The sequence below is a fragment of the Anabrus simplex genome, chromosome 3 (assembly GCF_040414725.1).
Source record: "Anabrus simplex isolate iqAnaSimp1 chromosome 3, ASM4041472v1, whole genome shotgun sequence".
Taxonomy (NCBI): Eukaryota; Metazoa; Arthropoda; class Insecta; order Orthoptera; family Tettigoniidae; genus Anabrus; species Anabrus simplex.
The window spans coordinates 242991485-243013576 of record NC_090267.1 but is presented as its reverse complement, the minus strand read 5'-3'; the positions used below and the strand labels follow the sequence as shown (position 1 = coordinate 243013576).

The following is a 22092-nucleotide window of genomic DNA, read 5'->3' as shown; positions in this document are numbered from 1 at the left end:
ATGCAACAAAGAATTAAAGAGAAGAGTTAGTTAAGTATGCTTCGTCCATTATTGGAATATGCAAACAGTGTTTGGGCTCCTCACCAGGAATACCTAATAAAAGAAATAGATGGTATGCAGAGGAAAGCAGCAAGATTTACAACTGGGGATTTCACATGAAAAAGTAGTGTATCAGAAATGTTAGAGAGACTTGGGTGGGAAGTTTTAAGTAAGATAAGGGAGAAAACTAGATTTGTAGGATTATATAGAGCTTATACATGAGAGGAAGCATGGGGGGAAATCCATGAGAGGCTTCAGCTGGAAAATAATTATATTGGCAGGGCTGATCACAAGTATAAAATTAGATGAGATTTTAGCAGAAATGATAGGGATAAATTTTCATTCATTGGGAAGGGCATCAAGGAGTGGAACAGTTTACCTGGGGAAGTGTTTGATCCTTTTCCTAAATCCGTTCAGATATTTAAGAAAAAAATAAACTGCAGCTGAGGAAAGAACTGTTAGAGGGCATTTGACCTGTGTAGGTTATTGTAATAAAGAATTTTTGTGAATAAATGAATTCCATCCCCTTGTCTATGGAGACCGGACAGCTGAAGTAGGGGACTGCCTGTAGGGGTGAAGTATAGTAGGGATTTCGAGGGCTCTGGGACCACTATGGTAGCAGTGAAGCTCCTTCAGAAACTCTGAAAAGCAGTGGAAAAAGGGGCTCTGGTTAAGACACAGCAGGTCATTATGCATGTTAGGTACCAGAATGGGTTAAAAAAAAAAAGCAATCTACATTTAAATCTTATAGCAATTGTATAGTATTTTTTGAAGTGATCTCACATACTGTATATGAGTTGATTATGTGTGTAAGTACAGAAGATATTATGAGTAGAATTTTGTAAATAATATAAATTTATTAATGATGAGCTGTGTGTTTAATAGAAAAATTGTTAATGTAAATTGTATATTACTGTATTTTAGGAAAAATGCCTGCTTTTCTTTTTAATTTAAAATTTAGTTGTTGAGAACAATGTATTTTTGTGTATTATTCGCCACCGAGATAGAGACTCATTTGTAAATAAAGCATTTTGATTTGATTTCGATACAGTAGAATATAATCTAGCTGGTTACGATATACACCATCAGGGAATGTCTAGGTATACAGCCAATTATTAGGTTGTTTGAATAAGGTGTTCATGATTTAGTGATACTGTTCCAATATTCAGTCATATAAGAAGTGTGCATGGAAGAGGGCTATGAAGTACCGGTACCTTTACCAATAATGATTAATATTTGAAGCCACATTATAGCTACATGGATGATACTCCAACATCTGAAAGATGAAATATAAGTCAATAGCTGCACATTCCTTTCAGACAGCATAGTGTCACAAAATTATTGGTATATATCCTGAACAGCATTCTGCAAATTATCTCATTATTAAACATTTATTTTTATCTTATTTTTCTTCTTATTATTATTCTTTTTATTCTTAGGTGCAGCTTGGGGTAGTTATACGGTTGACACGGAGGTCCAGATTGTGAGGTTCTTTAACCAGGAAGTTCTTTTATGACCAGCACTTCTCTTTCCTGGTATCCTTACTTGAAGGATAGACTGCATTGTGGATACCTGCTTTCATTCTCATTTCTCATAATGTGGCCAAAGTACCAAAGTTCTCATTTTCATCGTGTTAGAACTTTTTTATCACTTTTCATTCTCCTAAGAATCTCTAAATTTGTGACATTATCTGTCCATGTCACCCTCAGCAATCTTCTGTAGAGCTACGCCTTGAAGGCATCCAATCATTTACAGAGTGATTCTGTTAGAGTCAATGTTTCAGTTCCGTAATACAGTATAAGACAAAGAAAACATAACAGTGCCAGGTCTCATCTTTAAATTCAATTTTAATTCAGCCAGGCTGAGTGGCTCAGATGATTAAGATGCTGACTTTCCGAGTCCTAGCTGGCAGGTTCAATTCTGACTCAGTCCAGTGGTATTTGAAGGTTCTCAGACACGTCAGCCTCACGTCATAGATTTACCAGCATGTGAAAGATCTCCTGTGGGACAAAATTCCTGCACCTTGGCATCTCCAAGAACCTTCAATGTAGTTAGTGGGACATAAAACCACCTTTATGATTATTGTTGTTGTTGTTGTTGTTGTTGATATTGATGTTGTTGTTGTTGTTACATGACATTTAAATATGTTACTCATTTCGTAAAACAGTGCTGGATCTTCCAATATCAGACTTTACCTCCTCAGAAGGAGGATTGTAAGAAGTACTATGTGTACATTCAATGGCCTTGTCTTTGATGGTAAGATGAACGGTAAGGACAGAGCTTTTGCTAACAATCGTTACCTTTGTCTTCTCTAAGTTAATGTCGGGACCATAATCATCGTTACTCTGTCATTCTATTGCCGAGGTTCTGTAAGCTTTCTGGCTCATCTGCGAAAATTATTCAGTCATCTGCATAGTGAGTATTGTCGATCCATTGCTCATTCAACAGGATTTCTGTTTCTACATACTCCAATGCTTCCCTGAAGATATATTCAAAATAGATTTTAAATATCATTGGTGGTAGTATACAACCTTGTCTTACACCTTGTTAGATTTGAGTGTCTGAGTTCTCTCTTGCCATTTTCACAGAAGCAGAATGATTCCAAAATAAGTTGACAATAAATTATTAGATCTTTGTCACCTACACCAACACTTCTTAGAATTTCAACCATCTTCTGATATTGCACACTATCAAATTCTTTCTGATAATCAAGAAAACAGGCATAGATATCACAGTTTAGATCCCTACATCTAGATGCTAAGTAAGACTTCATATGTTCCAACTGCATTTCTGAATACAAACTATTATCGTTCTCAGTGCAATTGTATTTTGGTGTAAAAAAAAAAATCACATGAGATACATTCATTTCCTTACATAAAACCGCTTTATTGTCACTACGTCTATTCCTTAACGACACACAGTTATACACAATTATACACTATTGAGTAAACACACTGAGCAATTTGCTATTGATTCTGTCAGCACAGATATCAACAAGTTCTCACACTGGTTATTCATTTCACCATCACACAGTCGATTCTGAAAAGTACAGATATCAATAGTCCACACACATATTATTCACTTTGCCATCAAAAGATAAGACTTACTGCCCTCTAACTCAAGTCCATTCTGACAAATACAGATATCGACTCACTCTGTCCCCACACTCTACATTCTCTTACTGCACTGATTCACTGACTGACTTCACCACAGAGCCCAACTCTGACCCCGAGTCCAGCACCAACACTGACTCCACCATGGAGCTCAATACTGACTGTCACTCATCAATTTCCCTGTCTAACTTCTCGGCCTCTCAGCTCGATATATATACTGTTTGACAAACAGTCTAGAAATGCTGACTTCTGGAAATGTTCTTACAACACTGTAAGAACAATCGATCAACCGGCCTCTCCATTGGAGTAGATCAAACTCAAATGTTCTTTTACATATACACAAACCACATGGACAATGTTTCTACAAGTATCTGGATAATAAATCATTACTGTAAGTCTCCAGAAACATCTATATGTATCAGAATGATAGTGGATTATACCCAATATACGAATATTACAGAGCTTTCCACAGTTTTCAACTACACAGATTTTGAGGTCAGACGTATTCACAATATGTATTTGAAGTTATTCAAATGTACAATATGTATTTACAGAGTATAGTTGTACTTAGCATTTAATAAAAGATAATTAAAATATATTAACAATAGTAACTGAAGGTTTTATAAGAGTTAGTTTATGTGTAGGATGACATTTGTTTTATCACAGAGCTTGTATATCCTTTGATGAATGCCCTCCTGGAAAAGTTTTGGCAAGTGTCTCATGAGGCTTTTCATTCTGCAGTCCAGTGGTTTGCACTGAACTCTATTTACCCCAGCACTGCTGGGACAAAGAATTTTGCATTTATATTTTCAAGCATAAAACCTCTATTAATCATCAAATGAGAAAAGTGATAATGATATTTTTGACAGATTAAAGAGAGGTTTTAAGAATAAAAATGGCTTTTACTCCTGTCATTAATACATCCAGAAATTAATTTTCCCTACTTCTTTTCTTGTAAAGTAAGCGTATTTAGCCAGGAAATATGAGCATGTGCAACAGATCTATGATGTAGCAATCATATGCTGACCAGACAAGACCTGCCTGGTGTCAGTACCACAGAAGCAGGGGATCAAAATGGTGGCTCGTATTCTTTCTCCCGCTGCCCGTGAGGTTCAGTCTGTGATAAAGGTTCTACGGAAATTGCGATGGGAGATTCAAAACAAGAGGCGTGAAATGCTCAGTGCAGGTGTTATGCTGATCCATGGCAATGCGCGCCTACATACAGCTCGGTGCTCGGCAACTGTTCTGCAGGAGTTCAGCTTGGAGGTGTTTGATCATCTACTATACAGTCCTGATCATGCTCCCAGTGATTCTCATCTTTCCTTGCACCTCAAGGAATTCGTATTCCCCTGTCATCATTTTCACATGGATAAAAAGGTGAAGACGAATGTCACATGGTGGTTCCATTTCCAGGTGGCAAACTTCTATGCCACTGGCACACAAAAGTTGATCCCATAATATGACAAATGTCTAGTTGCGATTAGTTCAAAAAAATAGGTCCTATATTGCTGTATCAGGTGCCAATAAAGTTTTTCATGTAACTATGTTGTCCTTTTTTTTTTAAAATAAAGAAACTTAATTTCTGGATGGCCTTTGTATTTTATCCTCTAGAATAACACTAAGCAGTCACTGAGACCTCATTTCCATGTTAGTGTTACTATATCCATTGTTATAGCTTAGTGATATAACAGCTTACCTGGCCAAGTTAAGTCTTGCTCGTTGCCCACCACTCAGATTAATACCCCTAGCACCAATAGGGGTCTGGTCACCTTGAGGAAACATGTGGAAGTCCTTCTCCAAAGCACATACTTTCACAACTTCACGGTATCTCACAGGATCGTATCGCTGACCAAACAGGATATTCTGTCTCACTGTACCAACAAAGATCCATGGTTCTTGCGATGCATAAGATATTTTCCCATTAGTGCTGAACACACCTGAGGACAGTGGTAACTCACCAAGGATGACGTTGAGCAGAGAGCTCTGTGCACATCAATAAAAACAAGAGTTATTTTTCAAATCATCAACTTTGATAAAACAATTATAATAATACATGTGATTGTTAGCAACTTTTGAAAAATTGAAATTCATCTAAGAGAAAAAAGCAGAAAACTGCACTGTGCCACTAACACTAAAAACCAAACCAAACCCCATGGCACTACAGCCCTTGAAGGGCCTTGGCCTACCAAGCGACCGCTGCTCAGCCCGAAGGCCTGCAGATTACGAGGTGTCGTGTGGTCAGCACAATGAATCCTCTCGGCCGTTATTCTTGGCTTTCTAGACCGGAGCCGCCATCTCACCGTCAGATAGCTCCTCAATTCTAATCACGTAGGCTGAATGGACCTCGAACCAGCCCTCAGGTCCAGGTAAAAATCCCTGACCTGGCCGGGAATCGAACCCGGGGCCTCCGGGTAAAAGGCAGGCACGCTACCCCTACACCACGGGGCCGACATCCCACTAACACTATGGATGTATATTCCATTACCTACTACCGGTCTTTGAATATAACAGAATGCCAGACTTTTACCCTGAAGCAAGGTTCTTTAACATTAGAAGTACGTAATTTACTAACTGGTCACTGGAGGAAAAATTAATTAGTTTTTCAATTTTCTATCACTGAGAAGCTTGACATACAAGGTTTTCAAATTTTTGGTCCAAATATCTCAATTTCAGAAAAATCCGACGAGGTTTTGAGGTACTACTACTACTAAAACGTTTTCACTCCTGCTTTGAAGGGGGAGGCAGGCCTCTTAGACAGTAATGCCATCTCTCAGGCCGGGAGATATGTTGCGGTGAAAGATATGTACTGAGAAGGTCAGGGGGTTGGCGGCCGCGGCCTATACTAGGAACTGTCCTGTCATTCGACTGAGTGCAGAAGAGTGGAAAACCACGGAAAACCATTCTCAGGACAGCCAATGGTTGGGGCCAGCCATGAGGTCCAGCCCTGTCCCGTCTCCTGAATGCAGAGGCGTAGAGCCACGGTAGAGCCGTGGCCACCCCTCCTCTGCTTGGTCGGCCAGTCAGAGTGCAGAGTTGTTGGACCACAGACCAGTCGTGGCCACTTTAGGGCCGACACCCACTCTGCATCTACCGACCTTTTGAGGTTTCTATTTTAAGGTGTCAATAAGCTTTTATCGTTATCAATGTAAAAGTACTAACAAACATTACATGAAATAAACTTCATAAAGCCCATATTGTCATATTGTCATATCCTTGTGAAATCCATTATCAACCTCCACCTTTACAATACAAATTACTTGTCTTTATTTTAAGATAATAATAATAATAATAATAATAATAATAATAATAATAATAATAATAATAATAATAATAATAATATATAATGTGGTATAATAATTATTATTATACCGGTAATAATGCTGTTTTAAAGTAAAGATTAATTTGTATTATAAAGGTGGAGTATTTGATAAAGGAATACACAAGTACAATATATACTAACAAACATATCTGGAGGACATGACAGTCATAGCAGTAATTAATATAATTCCACTATTTATTTTTACTATTTTCAGAGACACCACAGTGCTGGAATTTTATCCATCAGGCATTCTTTTACGAGCTATAAATACTGTATGCTGGCACATGGCTAACGTATTTGAACACCTTCAAATTCCACACGAGTGAGCTGTGATAGAACCTACCTACTTGGGCTCAAAAAGCTAGTATTTTACCATCTCAGCATTCAACCTGACACATGATAGTCATATAGAATTGTTACTAACATCTCAACAATGCAGTTACAGTTTTAATTCTGGCCAGTGCAAGTGGGGTTTTGGAAACGAAAATTTATATCACTGTGGTTCAGATTCCATATAAAAATGGAGGTCATTTGTCTACGACTAGGAAGGGAGATTTTTTAGTAATTTCAGTTCAGAAATTTAGAATTTTGATTTGTACATTTAGCATTCTGTAGAGTTTGCACATTTGTAATTTAACCTCTTTTAGCATTTTGAAGAAAATCATTAAAAATTCTCATAAATAGGTAATGTCTCTTGACAATATTAATATGAAATTATTATCTCATTTGTGTAAAACTAACAGGAAAATAAAAATGCCTAAAATGTATATTTATTTGTAATTGACATAGGCTAAAGCATAACAAACAATTTTTTTTACATTGATGTAAAATCAGAAAAAGAATAAAACATACAACTCTGTTAACTGGGAATTCAGCATCTTTGTTACGTACCTTTCCAGATCCCACTGGTCCAACAATGGCACATACAGTTCTCGGTTCAATGACAATGTTGATGTCCTTCAGAGTGCATTTGTCGGGAGTCCAGCTGGCATATCCTTTAGCAATTGCAACGCGACCTATTGAAGATATCTTGTCAGATCCGATCATGCTATCTTCCAACGCAGTAACCTTTGACTCTTCCTTCATCAGGAAATTCTATTAAAACAGAGAGATCAAGTTTATGGTTAAAAAATTACAATTTAATTTAATTTTCATTATAGAATATACATTTCTATTCTCATGGCCACATTTGTTTGGCAAGAGTTTCTGAGCTGATTGCTGCCTGACGCTAAGCCAGATAGATCTCACTAACTGAGACTCAGATGCTGCCATTGACTCTTCTGTTGAGTTCATGTGACACCTGTCTAAATGCTGATTCTGACAGGCAGCAGAGTCCCATTGGCCACTTCTTTGATCATTTCAAAGGAGCTCCATGAAACAACACCACCCGGAGCTTGGGCCTATCATATTTATGATGATTATGAAGCCCTGAGGAAATGGGCTTCACCTTCAGGCCATTGATACAGTGATTTAGCATTGCCTTCTTCTATGCAGTGATCCTTGCCATTGTCACCCAAGTGATAATCTGTCTCAGACATTCTACTGTAAGACTGGTAAAAACAAGAACTGGAAAAAGTACAAAGAACACTGGACCAAATTCTGCCAAATGATTAGAAGGGCAAAAATAGAATGGCTGAGTAATCAGTGTAAGAATGTTAATCTAAGCATGACATTTTTAACATGTACAGAAAGGTAAAGAAGCTGCAGGGTTACATACTAGAAGGACAAAAGGACTCTTATATAACAATCAAGAGAAGGTCATCATCTAACATGGAGAAACCCTGAACAGCTCAAATTCTCTGTGTCTAATATTTTCTGAGATAATAGGCGACCATATTCTTCTGTTTTTGATCCAGATGAAGGACCATACATAACTTGCCAGGAAGTAGAATATGCATTCAAGAACTACAAACACAGAAAAGTACATGGACCTGATGGTATACCTATAGAAATCTTAAAAGTTCTTATAGAAAGCCAATCACTGGATATCATGCTATTCAATATAGCATACACCAATGTATCAAACCCTACTGACTGGCCGACATCTACTTTCATCCCTATTCCAAAGAAAACAATGGCTAAATCTCATGGAGATTATAGAATCAAAACCCTAATTGAGCCATGTTCTCAAAATTCTTCCTAAAAGTAAAATATGCAAGAATATACTGCTAAGGGCACAGTCACTTCCTTCCCACTCCTAGCCCTTTCCTATTCCATTATTGCCATACAATCTGTCTGTGTTGGTGTAATGTAAAACAACTTGTAAAAAAAAAAAAAAAAAAATAGAATATACAGCAAGTGTGAATCATACACAGGTAGCATCCAGTTTGAATTCTGTAATGGATTTGGCACCAGCAAGGCATTGCTGGGCATGCAGGTTTTGGTGAAAACATTTTTAGATATGTCTGTGGATGTACACGTTTTTCTTATTAATTATGAGAAAGCTTTCGACCACGTCAAATATGAAACACATTGTTACATATCCTACCTGATATTGGCCTGGATGGTAGAGATATCCAAATTATTTCCAATCTGTATTGGAAATCAGATCACATCAATTACGGCTGATAACACCAACACCAGTGCCTATTGAAATGAAGTAAGAGGTGAGGCAAGTAATTCAATCCCCACTCCTCCTCAATATCTCCTCCAAAAAGGTATTTTCTGAAGTATTGGAAGGACAATAGGAGGGCATCATTGTTAACGGATCAAAAAAAAAAAAAAATCTGCGATATGCTATTCTGCTTGCAACAATTCCTGAAGATATCCAAACATTACTAATCTGTATGGTTGAACACAATGTTACAGCAGGTCTGTGTTTAAACACGAAAACTTATGATCATAATCAAACATATCATTCAACCTGTTAACTTGACAGTAGTTGGGACCATGCGGTTAGGTGTGTGCAGCTGTAAGCTTGTATGCAAGAGATAGTGGGTTTGAACCCCTCTGTTGGCAGCCCTGAAGATGGTTTTCCATGGTTTCCCATTTTCACACCAGGCAAATGCTGGGGCTGTACCTAAACTAGGGCCACGGCCACTCCCTTCCCACTCAAAGGCTTTCCCTCTCCCATCCTCGCCATAATACCTATCTGTGTTGGTGCAACGTAAAACAAATTTAAAAAAACAGTAGCTGGCACATGAATGGAGCAAGACTTTAAGTATCTTCGCTGTGTACTTTAATATAATGGGAACAATTCTATTGAAATTAGGTTTTCTCAGCACTACTACTACTACTATTGATGATTTGCAGCTTTTAAAACTCCGCACCGTGTGATACGTAATTCTCAGGAATCTTCGTTATCCTTCAACGACAACTATATGCATTGATATATGCATTTTTAAACAAAATCTGAAACTTTGATTACCAGTGAGACCTTACCTCCAATATGTCCAACACATCACAGAGCAACTATCAGAACTTTATAAGGAATGATATATACAAACCTCAAGAATCTTCAATGCCCAAATTATTATTCTTGAATTCTTCCTTCAACAGCTAAGTGCATCAATTTATGAATTTTATGCATTATCCAAAACTTTTACAACAATTTTGACTTTTTCACATTTATAGTGTCAAACCACTATGTTTTCATGACTTTTTTGCAATTTCTATGAACTATCAGATACATTGTGCAACTCACGATTTGGCTGATGATAGGTCGAAACTAGTTCCAGTAAATGTTTCTTCTATAATGTAACCCTCATTACTTGATTTTGTATTGAAAAGGTGGAAATATTTTACACTTAATTTTTAATTTAATTGTAACAGAGGATGATATAACAATGTGGGAGGTGGAGTTAGCGGTACAAAAGTTGAAGGTGGGAAAAGCAACAGTGATGGATGAAATCATGGAAATGATAAAGGCTGCTGGAGCTGCTGGTATGCAATAGTTGTACCAACTACCAAAGTGTATGTGGAAACACAAATGAGTACCAGAAGACTGGAAAAAAGTGGATAATAATACCAGTGTTTAAGAAAGCAGACAAGAAAGTTTGTAGTAAGTTAACTATAGAAGAATCACACTTATATTGCAGGTTGTTAACATACTGGAAAGGATATTAGAAAGAAGAATGAAAAAAAAAAAAGATTGAAGGAGTTACGAGAGGAACAATATGGCTTCAGAAGTGGAAGATCTACAGTGGATCCAATGTTTAGCATGAGACAGCTGATGGAAAAGAACTGGGAATATGGAAAGGATCTGGTCATGACTTTCACAAATATAGAAAAGGCATATGATAGTATACCCAGAGAAGGTTTGGGAAACAATGGTTAAAAGGAGACTCAGAAGAGAAATGTTAGAAATGGTGCAAGCAATGTACAACAACTGTGTTAGCAGGGTATTGATGCCAGTTGGAAAGACAGAATGGTTTAGGAATAAGACTGAACTAAGACAGGGGAGTGTGCTGTCACCTCTTTAGTTTATTATGATCATAGATGAAACTGTAGAAGAAATGAAGGAAACCTATGGAGATAAAAAGATGAAGATTCTGCTATTTGCAGATGATGTTGTGATCTAGGGAAAGGACAGCAAAGAAGTGCAACAACAACTAGATGTATTGAACAAAAAAATTGAGAAGTATGGCATGAAAATCAGTACAGAGCAGTGGCGGCTGGTGGTTTAAAAGTTCAGTGGTGCTCAATATTTACCAATGATATAATATGATCACCAGCTAATTTTCAAATCCAGATACATCAACAATACATTTTTATTAAAAATAAAATGCTTTGTATATCTATTTTCAGGAATATTATTGCAACTCATTAACAACTTTTTTCATTTAAAAACTCTTTTACCATACTGAAATGAAACACTTTCAAATACTGTAGCCTAATTCCAGTATTGAAAAAATTCCTTTTGTAATGTATCTGGTTTAAAAATTAAACATCTACAAATCTATATACAACGTATATATAAAAGTCATTATATGTATGTATGTGGGTGGATGGGTTTGAACCACATCTTCTCCTAAACTACTGGAGTGATTTCAACCTAATTGGGTACACTTATGAGTTAGTATCAGGAGACAAACTGCGTGGGAGTAAGACACCACAAACACCCTTAAATGAAAATAGTGTTGAATCCATACTTTTCAGGATTGCTGAGATGCATAGTGACACTCCAGATTTTTTACAGTCCAAGTTCAGCCCTATTCGGGGTGGGGGCAATGGGTAAGTGATATATAAAATAACCAAAAAATAGTGTCAAATCCATAGTTTTCGGGGTCGCTGAGATGGATAATGACACTCCAGATTTTTAGTATCAGGAGACAAACCACGTAGGGGTAAGAAACCCCAGGAACCCATAGGGGCGAAAGTAGTGTTGAATCCATACTTTTTGGGGTTGTTGAGTTGTAGTGACACTCCAGAATTTTTTAAAGTCCTAGTTCAGCCCCCTTTTGGGGTGGGATGCGATGGGGGAGTGACAAAAAAATAATCAAAAATAGTGTCAAATCCATAGTTTTCAGGGTCACTGAGATGAATAGTGAGACTCCAGATTTTTTATAAGTCCAAGTTCAGCCCCCTTTGGGTTGGTGTCGAGCAGAGAGTGATACATAAAAATAATCTAAAATGAATAGCGGCACTCCGGATTTTTAGTATCATGAGACAAACCACGTGGGGGTAAAACACCCCAGACACCCTTAGTGGCAAGGGGGGGGCTGAAATATGAAAAGCATTGTGGAATACATATTTTTCGGGGTCACTGAGATGAACAGTGACTACCAGAATTTTTTAAACCAAGTTCAGCCACTTAAAGGGCGTGGGGCGAGGTTTGAGATATATAAAAATAATCGTAAATAGTGTCAAATCCACAGTTTTTGGGGTCGCTGAGATGAATAGTGGCACTCCGGATTTTTTAAAGTCCAAATTCAGGCCCCTTTGTGGTGGTGGTGATGGGGGTTGAGATATAAAAATTTAAAAATTAATAAATATCCCCCTTTCTTTTATACTGCAGGTGGCGCATTGAATTGCGAACTTCTTATGGACCTTGATTCATAACATGGTCTCCACCTCACATGTTATGCTACAACACTAAACATTAGACCACAGGCAACAGCACAGCCACGACGTAACACTGACTTCAAAGCACTCAGAGGAACATCTTATGCAAATTGAATATTGCACTTCTGGTTAAAAAGAGACAAAACTCTCTATTCAATGAAAATATTCATTATACTTCTAGTCAAAAAGTGATTTTATTTAATGAAAATTTTGACTCAAAAGTTGAACAAGTTCGATTTGGACTTAAAGCAAATTAAGTTTCAAAGTGTTATATGTGTTGTTAAAAACTATGTTTGTTAAGTTCTTAACTCGTGATTGTATAATCAAATTGTTATTTTAATTCACTTTCCAGTTCATGTGTTGTTCTGATAATGACTGTCAAGTTCTGAAATTGTGATTGAAAATCAATTTACTATTTCATTATATTCCCCATTTTAATCATATTTTAGAATAATGTTATAATATTTTGTGTATTGTATATGTACGTATATGTGTACCCATGCCTGTTCTCATATTTTGGCTGAAGATGACGCACAACATTGTTGAAACTAGTCCTAAGTAAAATGTTGTAACTTAACCATTATAACATTCTTACATTCTCAGTTCAATACGGATATAAGGCGAAATTCTTAAATTTAAATGAAGCAGTCAACCAGGCAAAATCGATAGCCTATCAATACTTGGGCTTAAAAATTAAAATTGGGGAAGTAGGCAGGGATATAAAATTCATCAAACAATGCATTACACAGAACTTGACCCCTAGTTTTTTGAAGGGCATCATGAAACAACACTTTGTCCTTCCCATCAGCATAATGTTCAACTTGTGACAAACAGACTTTGGTTAAAAAAAATGAATTACAATTTCTTCATAAGAATTTTTTTTTTTTTAAATCATCGCTTGTATGAAGCTCACCATGAGGCTGCTACCTCACTCACAAGAGCTCAGTGGAATCTCTTTCAAGATCAAGTCCAAGTTAAGCTGTTCAATATACTTTCTAAAAAAACAGACATTAGAGAAGAAACTTGAAGCGCTTAAGGACAAAGTTCAGATCAAAAATTAGATGTTGGCTTTTCAGGCGTTTGCTCTATTAACCAGCATTTCGTCTTAGGTCTGACACTAGACTCGTCAGAGTGGGATGTGTCAGACCCTACCCACTGATGCTGGGGTGTATGCAGGTGAACTTATCAGAAGCCTCTTATGTGGCACAGTCTGATAACTGCATACGGGAGATAAAACTCCACAATGGAATTAATGCCCCCCTAGCAATTCCAAATGGTAATTCTAAATTCCCATGGAGGGAATTAGATACTTTTTCACCAATAGAGCATATCAAAAATCAGATCAAAAATTAGATGTTGGCTTTTCAGGCGTTTGCTCTGACAAGTCTAGTGTCAGACCTAAGACGAAATGCTGGTTAATAGAGCAAACGCCTGAAAAGCCAACATCTAATTTTTGATCTGATTTTTGATATGCTCTATTGATGAAAAAGTATCTAATTCCCTCCATGGGCATTTAGAATTACCATAAGGACAAAGTAGCGTATAAAAATTCTCCTCTTAAAGCTAATAGAAATCCTGAACTCATTAATGATAATTTAGCAAAATTCCACCCGCCGGTAGTTAACTTTCCGACACCAACTTGTATGATGATGATAAAATAATTCTTTCGAAAGGCCCAAAGCATATTTGGCCTTGTTCCATCTTAGCCATTACAGCTTCTAAGCTCGTGGTCGAGTCAGAAGTTGCTATCAATAAAATGCCATATAACCTACAAGATAAACTTAGAATGGACGTAAAAGAGCAATTAAACAAAACTTTCTTTCCAAAAATCGTATCACGTCCCATAACACCAACAATAATAAGGAGTCTCTCACTGAAAGAAAACACATCCTTAATCTTAAAAAGAAAGTTAATGACAACCAACTTATTATTACAAAGGCTGATAAAGGCAACATGACAGTCATTATGGATAAAACAAATTACATTAAAAAAACTAAGAACTTCTTTGACAATGACTCCTTTTTGATAATTAAGAAGGACCCGACACAATCAATTCAACGTCAGTTGAAACAAATTTTAAAGAACACATCTTTTCTCGTCACTGAACAGGAAAAAACAAAAATTAATCATTATGAACCCAGGTTTGCCGACAGCTAAAGCAATACGGAAATTTCTCAGTAAACACTACAGATTCTCTCCAAACAAATCTATCAGGAACACTAGAATTAGTAAAAAACTAGACAGTTACAAACTTCAATCATATCATTCTATACATTCCTTTGATATAATTAATATGTATCCGAGTATAGAAACCTATTCATTATTCCTGATTATCGTAAAAAACTTACTCGCTAATAGTCAACTAAGCAAACTTGAAGTTCATGACTTCATGGCTATTTGAAGATTACTAACCAACAATAATTATTTTACATTTGATAATGTTGTTTTTAAATAAGACTGCTTCAGTTCTGGGCTAGGTATGTGGATGACACATTTATAATCCTGGATGAACGCCCTATAGATGCACCATGTACCCTTAAAAACCTCAATAGTATCGATCAAGACATCAAATTTACCTTACAATCAGAGATGAATAATTCTATTAATTTTCTGGACTTAACAATAAATAGACATCCCTCTTCATTTACATATAGTATTTATAGAAAGCCCATTCAAATGGCCACTATTATAAGACATGACTCGTTACATCCTCAAATGAAAAAAAAAAAAAAAAACTGCCACATATAATAGCTTGGTAGATTGTGCATTCAGGATTCCCATGTCCAAAACAAACTTAAATAAGGAACTGAACATAATTCATTCTTTGGCACAAAAAAAAAAAGGATTCAAGGAAGCCTTTATTGAAAGAATAATCAATAAATTCAGATATTGCCCAAAAACCACCTTAATAAGAGACAAAATTAGTACTGTCACGTAGGTTTTCTTGTCAAGACTGCAATAGTTCGTACCTAGGTCAAACCGGACATAGTTTTAAAATCAGATATGCAGAACATGTCATTGCTATAAAGCATAACAGATTTTCTGCAGTCAGCCAACATATGAAAGAATTTGAACATAACTTTACTGAAATAGATCAAGATCTTGAAGTATTAGAAATTCTAAATAAAGGTCCTTTACTGGATATTACTGAAAACTGCTATATTCTTTTAGATCAATACTTTAATTCAAACCTAAATTTAAATGATATCTTCAAAAATATTAAAATTCCGAATAGTAGTTCTGTCTTTCATATTATGCATAATACTAATTTCACGCCACGTGCTTTCACCCCGTCACCCTCCCTAAATTCCCATCCTACCCTTCCTCATACCTCCCTTGCCGCTCCTCCTTCTTTCCCCCTCCCTTCCTATCCCAGCACTAGTCGTTTTCTCTACCCAAGCTTGTCATCACGCTCAGTTCCTTCTTCACCACGCATCGCAGCATATGCCACCCGAAGTGAATCTCATTCAATTATAGCTCAAGGTCTTTTTTCTCATAGTTTCCAACTTTCATAAATACTCCCCTTCCTTTTATACTGCAGGTCCCGCATTGAACTGCGAACTTCTTAAGGACCTTAGTTCATAACATGGTCTCCACCTCACACGTTATGTTACAACATTAAACATTAGACCACAGGCAACAGCACATGATATGGATGTTGATTCCCATAGGGAACCTGAAATATTTGTCCCAAATGAGTAAATTTATAATACCAGTATAAATGGTCCGTTATTGAACATTATACATTTTCCAGCTAACTCATTCCTGGTTGCCAGCATTTTGCCCTGTGTGCTAGGTTCGGCTCATCAGTTGGTACCTAGCACACCTACCACGACGCATGGCTAGTGCATACCATAAAGGCCACTGCGTAGCCTACTTGGAGCCACAGGCAGTCCCAATGCACTATGAGAGACTTTATCTCATTACCAAAAATTGAAGCCTGCCTACCCATCAGATGATATGGATGTTGATTCCCATAGGGAACCTGAAATATTTGTCTCAAATGAGTAAATTTATAATATCAATATAAATGGTCCATTATTGAACATTATATTTTTCTGCCAACTCATTCCTGGTTGCCAGCGTTTCGCTCCAGTATGCTAAGTTGGGCTCATCAGGCTACTATTTAAGTTATGAGTGCATCTAAATGTTCATAAAATTTCATTGAAATATCGTGAGCTCTTTTGGATTTACAGCTATACATGGGCACAAACATTGCTCCTACTTACAGTTCTATTATATGCATACATAAAATATTCATACATTACCACAATTCTCTCTATTGAAATGTTGGATTCAGCCGTAACTGTGATCGCCATGGGATAGAAATAAGCCAGGGCTACGTTTAAGAGGTTGTAGTACTGAGCCAATGCGAATACCTGGAACAAACAAGTATACACATAAGTTTTCCAAGATGATTTCCAAAACAAAACCAAGTGTCATGATATCATGGCCAGCAAATTGATGTTTTACGGGAGATTAAATCTACGTAAAGATAAGTGTGTCAGCACTTTAATACTGAAGCCTGATTGGGTCGGGTGAAGAACTGAATTGATATTTGAAAGATTGAAACATTGTATTTAACAGTTCTATGTGCCTAGTAATTGTGTGAATAATAATAATAATAATAATAATAATAATAATAATAATAATAATAATAATAATAATAATAATAATAATAATAATAATAATTGTACCAGGAGGTGCACCCCAATGCCGCACATTTAAATCTAGCACCTAAAAGAACTCCTCTACTGGTGAAACAGTGAAATTGAAACTACACCTACTTAGAACTTTACTCAGAAGATGTCACCACAGAAATCTGATGTAATTTTGTTATTGTGAAGTTTCCTGTACTGTGTGAATTTCTACTTGTTTTGTTTGCCATTCATCAAGAAGTTTGGACATTCTTCTACAGATGTCACTACTAAAAACTATGATCATGCATTCTGGTGCGAAGTGAAAGAACTTTTGATTTAAAGAAGTTTTGTATTCATAAGTTTTTTTTACTACCTGTTCATTTATTTTCAGGTTGGCAATATTTATCTTTTCTTTCCGCCAGTTTTGAATCTAACTAATCAATAATTTCTGTAATTAATTTTCTACCAATCACAGTCTTCTTCTTCTTCTTCGATTTTAAGTGTATCTTTTAAATTAACCAATAAAAATGAGAGGGTGTGGCTAGTTTAATCTTAAATGGTCTCGAACTTTCCCCAAGGGTTTATAAACTGCGGATTTTCATGTTTCTTGGCCAATTGATCGTCAGCTTACTAAGTGTGTGTGTCAAAGCAGGAGGCGGGAGGCCTCTTTCATCAGGCAGCAGTACATCGACAAGGTAATGGCCACATAACATCTTTCTTTCTTGCTAACTCTGCAGTTTAATCCGAGGGAAAGGTCCGAAACTTTAACTATGTAACCAACTTTTCTAAAATGTAAATCTTCTTTTGGCTAATGTAAAAACGTCGTAAAAACTTTAACTGTAAATCGGGGATAGAGAGTGATGTACCCTCTCGAGCTCCCCTTCATCTTGGTTTGAGGTGCGCCGTTTTTGTAACTTTTCATTTCTGCAATGTATTAAAGTTATTTCCATGCGTGCTACCTCAGTAGTTTGGAAATAGCCCCTGTTTCATCGGCCAAGCGCCCTATAGGTTTTAAAATAATTTTTTTTGGAGTGCAGTCTTCGACTTCATTCAAATTGTACTCGGGCTGTTTATTTAACCTGTTCTTTTTCACTAAGGCTCTGTAGGTTGGGTACTAGATACCTCTGTGTAATTAGACTTCTATTTGTAAATAGTGCCTTGTAAGGCCAGGGATTATTAGAGTTTCATGCTATGTTGGCTTGAGTAGGCTTGGAAAACTGAGAGCATGTTAGCTCTTTTTGAAGTGTTGTAAAAGTGCCTCTGGGAAGCCAGATAATGTAATTTAGGGAGCAAGTGCTTCATGTATTAGAGGATTTCTGCCCTTGTATTAATTTGTGCTCTTTTGTACATTTGAGCTAGGAGCTCAGGAAAAGTAAAGTGAGGGCTTGAAGCCCACGATCTGTTTGTACCACCAATCTTGTCTTTCCTAGACTTGTTTAATGATTGTTACTTGTACCTGTAAAAATCGTTAAGCTTAAAATTTTTGAAAATATAACCTTCAGTTTAAGTTTTAAAATTTATTCTTGACATTGTAGTTAGACCCATTCAATCCGGCACCTTCTTTCACCTCTGCGATCCATGATAAACCTCGAAATAATAATAATAATAATAATAATAATAATAATAATAATAATAATAATAATAATAATAATAATAATAATAATAATAATAATAATAATAATGAAGCTAACAAAGAAAGAACTGCTAAACTGCAAAGGGCTTACAAAATCACATGGAACAGATACAACAAAAGATGTATATCAAAAAATGCAAAATTACGACACTACAATACAGTCATCAAACCAGAGGCACTTTATGCATCTGAAACACTGATCATTAGCGGCAGGTCACAAATGAAAAGCATTGAGAAACAAGAGAGGAAAATTCTCAGAAAAATCCTAGGACCAAAGTTCGAAAATGGAATTTGGATGAAAAAGAAACCACACGAAATTTTTCAATTCACAGAAAAAATCACAGATACCATCAGAAAGAGACGACTAAAATTCTACGGACACCTACACAGAATGGATAACAACAGGCTGACAAAGAAAATTCTAAATCTAGCTCTAACCCTGAAAATCCGCAACAATTGGTTAGCAGAAATACATGAAGATCTACAAGAAATGGGTATCGAGGACGAAACCATTCAAGATAGAATGAAATTTAGAAGCTTAGTAAACAAACATAAATTTGCAGAGAAACCAACAAGAAAAAATACAGGCTGGACAGAAACACGCAGAAAGGAACACAGTGAAAAAATGAAGAGATATTGGGAAGAAAAGAAGAAGAAACATTGTGCAAAATAAGTTCAAACGCGCTCCACAGCTGGGCACAACGAATCAAAAAATAATAATAATAATAATAATAATAATAATAATAATAATAATAATAATAATAATAATAATAAGTTTGTTGGAATCATCAGTCCATAGACTGGATTGATGCAGCACTCATGCCACCCTATCTGGTGCTGAACTTTTTATTCTTACATAACTGCTGTATCTTATATCTGCTCTAATCCGCTTGTGTTACTCATACCTTGGTCTATCCCTACCCTTTTTTTTTTTTGCAAGTTGGTTTATGTCGCACTGACCCAGACAGGTCTTATGGCGACGATGGGACAGGGAAAGGCTAGAAGTGGGAAGGAAGCGACCGTGGCCTTAATTAATGTACAGCCCCAGCATTTGCCTGGTGTGAAAATGGAAAACCATGGAAAACCATCTTCAGGGCTGCCGACAGTGGGGCTCGAAAATACTATCTCCCGAATTCTGGATACTGGCCGCACTTAAGCGACTGCAGCTATCGAGCTCAGTCCTACCCTACTTACCGCCTACACTTCCCTAAAAAAAAAAAACCAACTGAACAAGTACTGGGTGTCTTAAGACTTGTCGTATCATTCTAGCTCTTCTTCTCATAAAATTTGGCCAAATCGATCTTCTCAGACCAATTTGATTCAGTATCTCTTCATTCGTGATTCGATCAATCCATCTCACATTCAGCATTCTTCTGTAACATCACAATTCAAAAAATTATATTCACTTTCTTTCTGAGCTAGCTATCATTCATGTTTCACTTCCATACAAAGCCATGCTCCCGACAAAAGGCTTAAACACATCCTTCTAATTCCTATCAATGTTTGAAGTGAGCAAACTTTTATACAGATTGTAGATAATTCTTCATTCACAGTATCTGATCCCGATCACCTTCAGAATCTCAAATAACTTGGACTGATCAACATTATTGAATGTCTTTTCTAGATCTACAAATGTCATGTATGTGGGTTTGTCCTTAATTCAATTCTCTAAGATCAGATGTAAAGTCAGGATCTCATCTGTAAGTCACTAATTGGACGTCAGTTACTGTTACTAGGGGATATAAAGCAAAACACCAAGCATGGGGGAGCCCCATTTCAGATGAAGAGGGAAAGAAGTTTTATGATTTTTGTTGTACATATTGTCTCCATATACTAAATGATGGTCGAAAAACAGGTAACCTCAACACTACTCTGCATACTATTGATGCTGGCATCGGATTCACAACACCATTAGAAACCGCAAATATTCTAGTAGAGACATTTTTTCCTAGAGACGATGCTGATAATGAAAGGCAGGCTGCACTTTGAAAGGAAACCATGCTTGCACCAGAAACAGAAGATGAAAAGCCTTTTAGCATGAAAAAAGTTAATCAAGTGATCTCGAAGTTAGATGATAAGAAAGCCCCAGAAATTGATGCCATATCTGCAAATGTTGTGAAACATATTCATAGTGCCTGTCCTGATTTTTTCCTGAAAATGTTCAATAAATGTTTAGAACTTTGTTTTTTCCCAGACTGTTGGAAGGAGGCCACGATAAAAGTGATCCCTAAACACGGAAAGCAAAATATAAGTTCGCGATAAAGAACAGTTTACATGAGAACCAATTTGGGTTTATGCCATCAAAATCTACGGAAGGTGCAGTACATAAGGTGACACAATGGATGAAATCTATCTACGATTGCAAAGAATTCGGACTACTAGTATCATTATACAGAGTGTTAGGTGTATACGTGCAGATATTTCTTGTAGCAATAGAGAACGATGTGACGAACCACTATATATCAAACTTTTAGTAATCCACAGAAGTTATTTCTGAGAGCAAAGTGATATGATGTTTTTAGAATAGGTAGTATGCCTCGTTCTGCGAATTAATAGCTTTCCGTTGATAACAGGCAAGTCACGCGCCATCCGTACCAAACTGGTTTCTGTTTATGTTTCAGAGCAGATATACTACTGTAACAGCTGAACGCTACCTTTGGAATGCCACGAGATGTTACGTAATATACTTGCCAAACTGGTTTTATGTTTACGAGCAACTGAACTACGATAACAGCTGAAGGTGCTACCGGTGTTCACCATGTTACGTTACATTCTCGCCAGACTGGTTTTGTTGTTAGTATTTAGTTTCCGTCAGACAACCCCAGTTATCGGTTTCGGACTCTGGAGCTGTATCGAATTGTCAGCGTTAATACTGGTTCATTTGCTGTTACGTCATTTAGGGGATTGGGATATCTGTGGTCGTCAGCCCCATGGTCTAGTGAGTATGGAAATGACCTGAAAACCTATGTCTTTACGCCAACGAAAGCAAGCATGGGATTGAATTGAATTAGGCAAGCACAGCCAACGTTTTACTTCAAACGAATAATGGACATGTTATACAAATAAATAAATTAAACGTACCTACATTTCGTGCCTCCTGCCGGGCTGTGTGGCTCAGAAGGTTGAGGTGCTGGTCCTTTGACCCCAACCTCGCAGGTTCGAACTTGGCCCAGTCCGGTAGTTTTTGAATGTGCTCAAATACGTCACACTCGTGCCGGTAGATTTAGTGGCACGTAAATAGAACCCCTGCGGGACTAAATTCCGGCACCTCATCCTCTCCGAAAACCGTAAACGTAACGCAAATACCATTATTATTATTATTATTATTATTATTATTATTATTAT

At 36.8% G+C, this 22092-nt stretch overlaps 1 protein-coding gene across 2 annotated transcripts in view; it reads right to left on the bottom strand.

Moving 5' to 3' along the window:
• LOC136866194 (ATP-binding cassette sub-family C member 4) overlaps window positions 1–22092 on the bottom strand; it is a 371709-nt gene that overhangs the window by 161511 nt on the left and 188106 nt on the right. For both annotated transcript variants that reach the window (XM_067142938.2, XM_067142939.2), the window contains exons 9-11: window positions 16743–16853; window positions 7363–7566; window positions 4849–5135 (exon numbers count right to left, since the gene is read on the bottom strand). In XM_067142938.2, the coding sequence (XP_066999039.2) occupies window positions 4849–5135; window positions 7363–7566; window positions 16743–16853 (602 nt within the window). The remainder of the gene's footprint in view (window positions 1–4848; window positions 5136–7362; window positions 7567–16742; window positions 16854–22092) is intronic.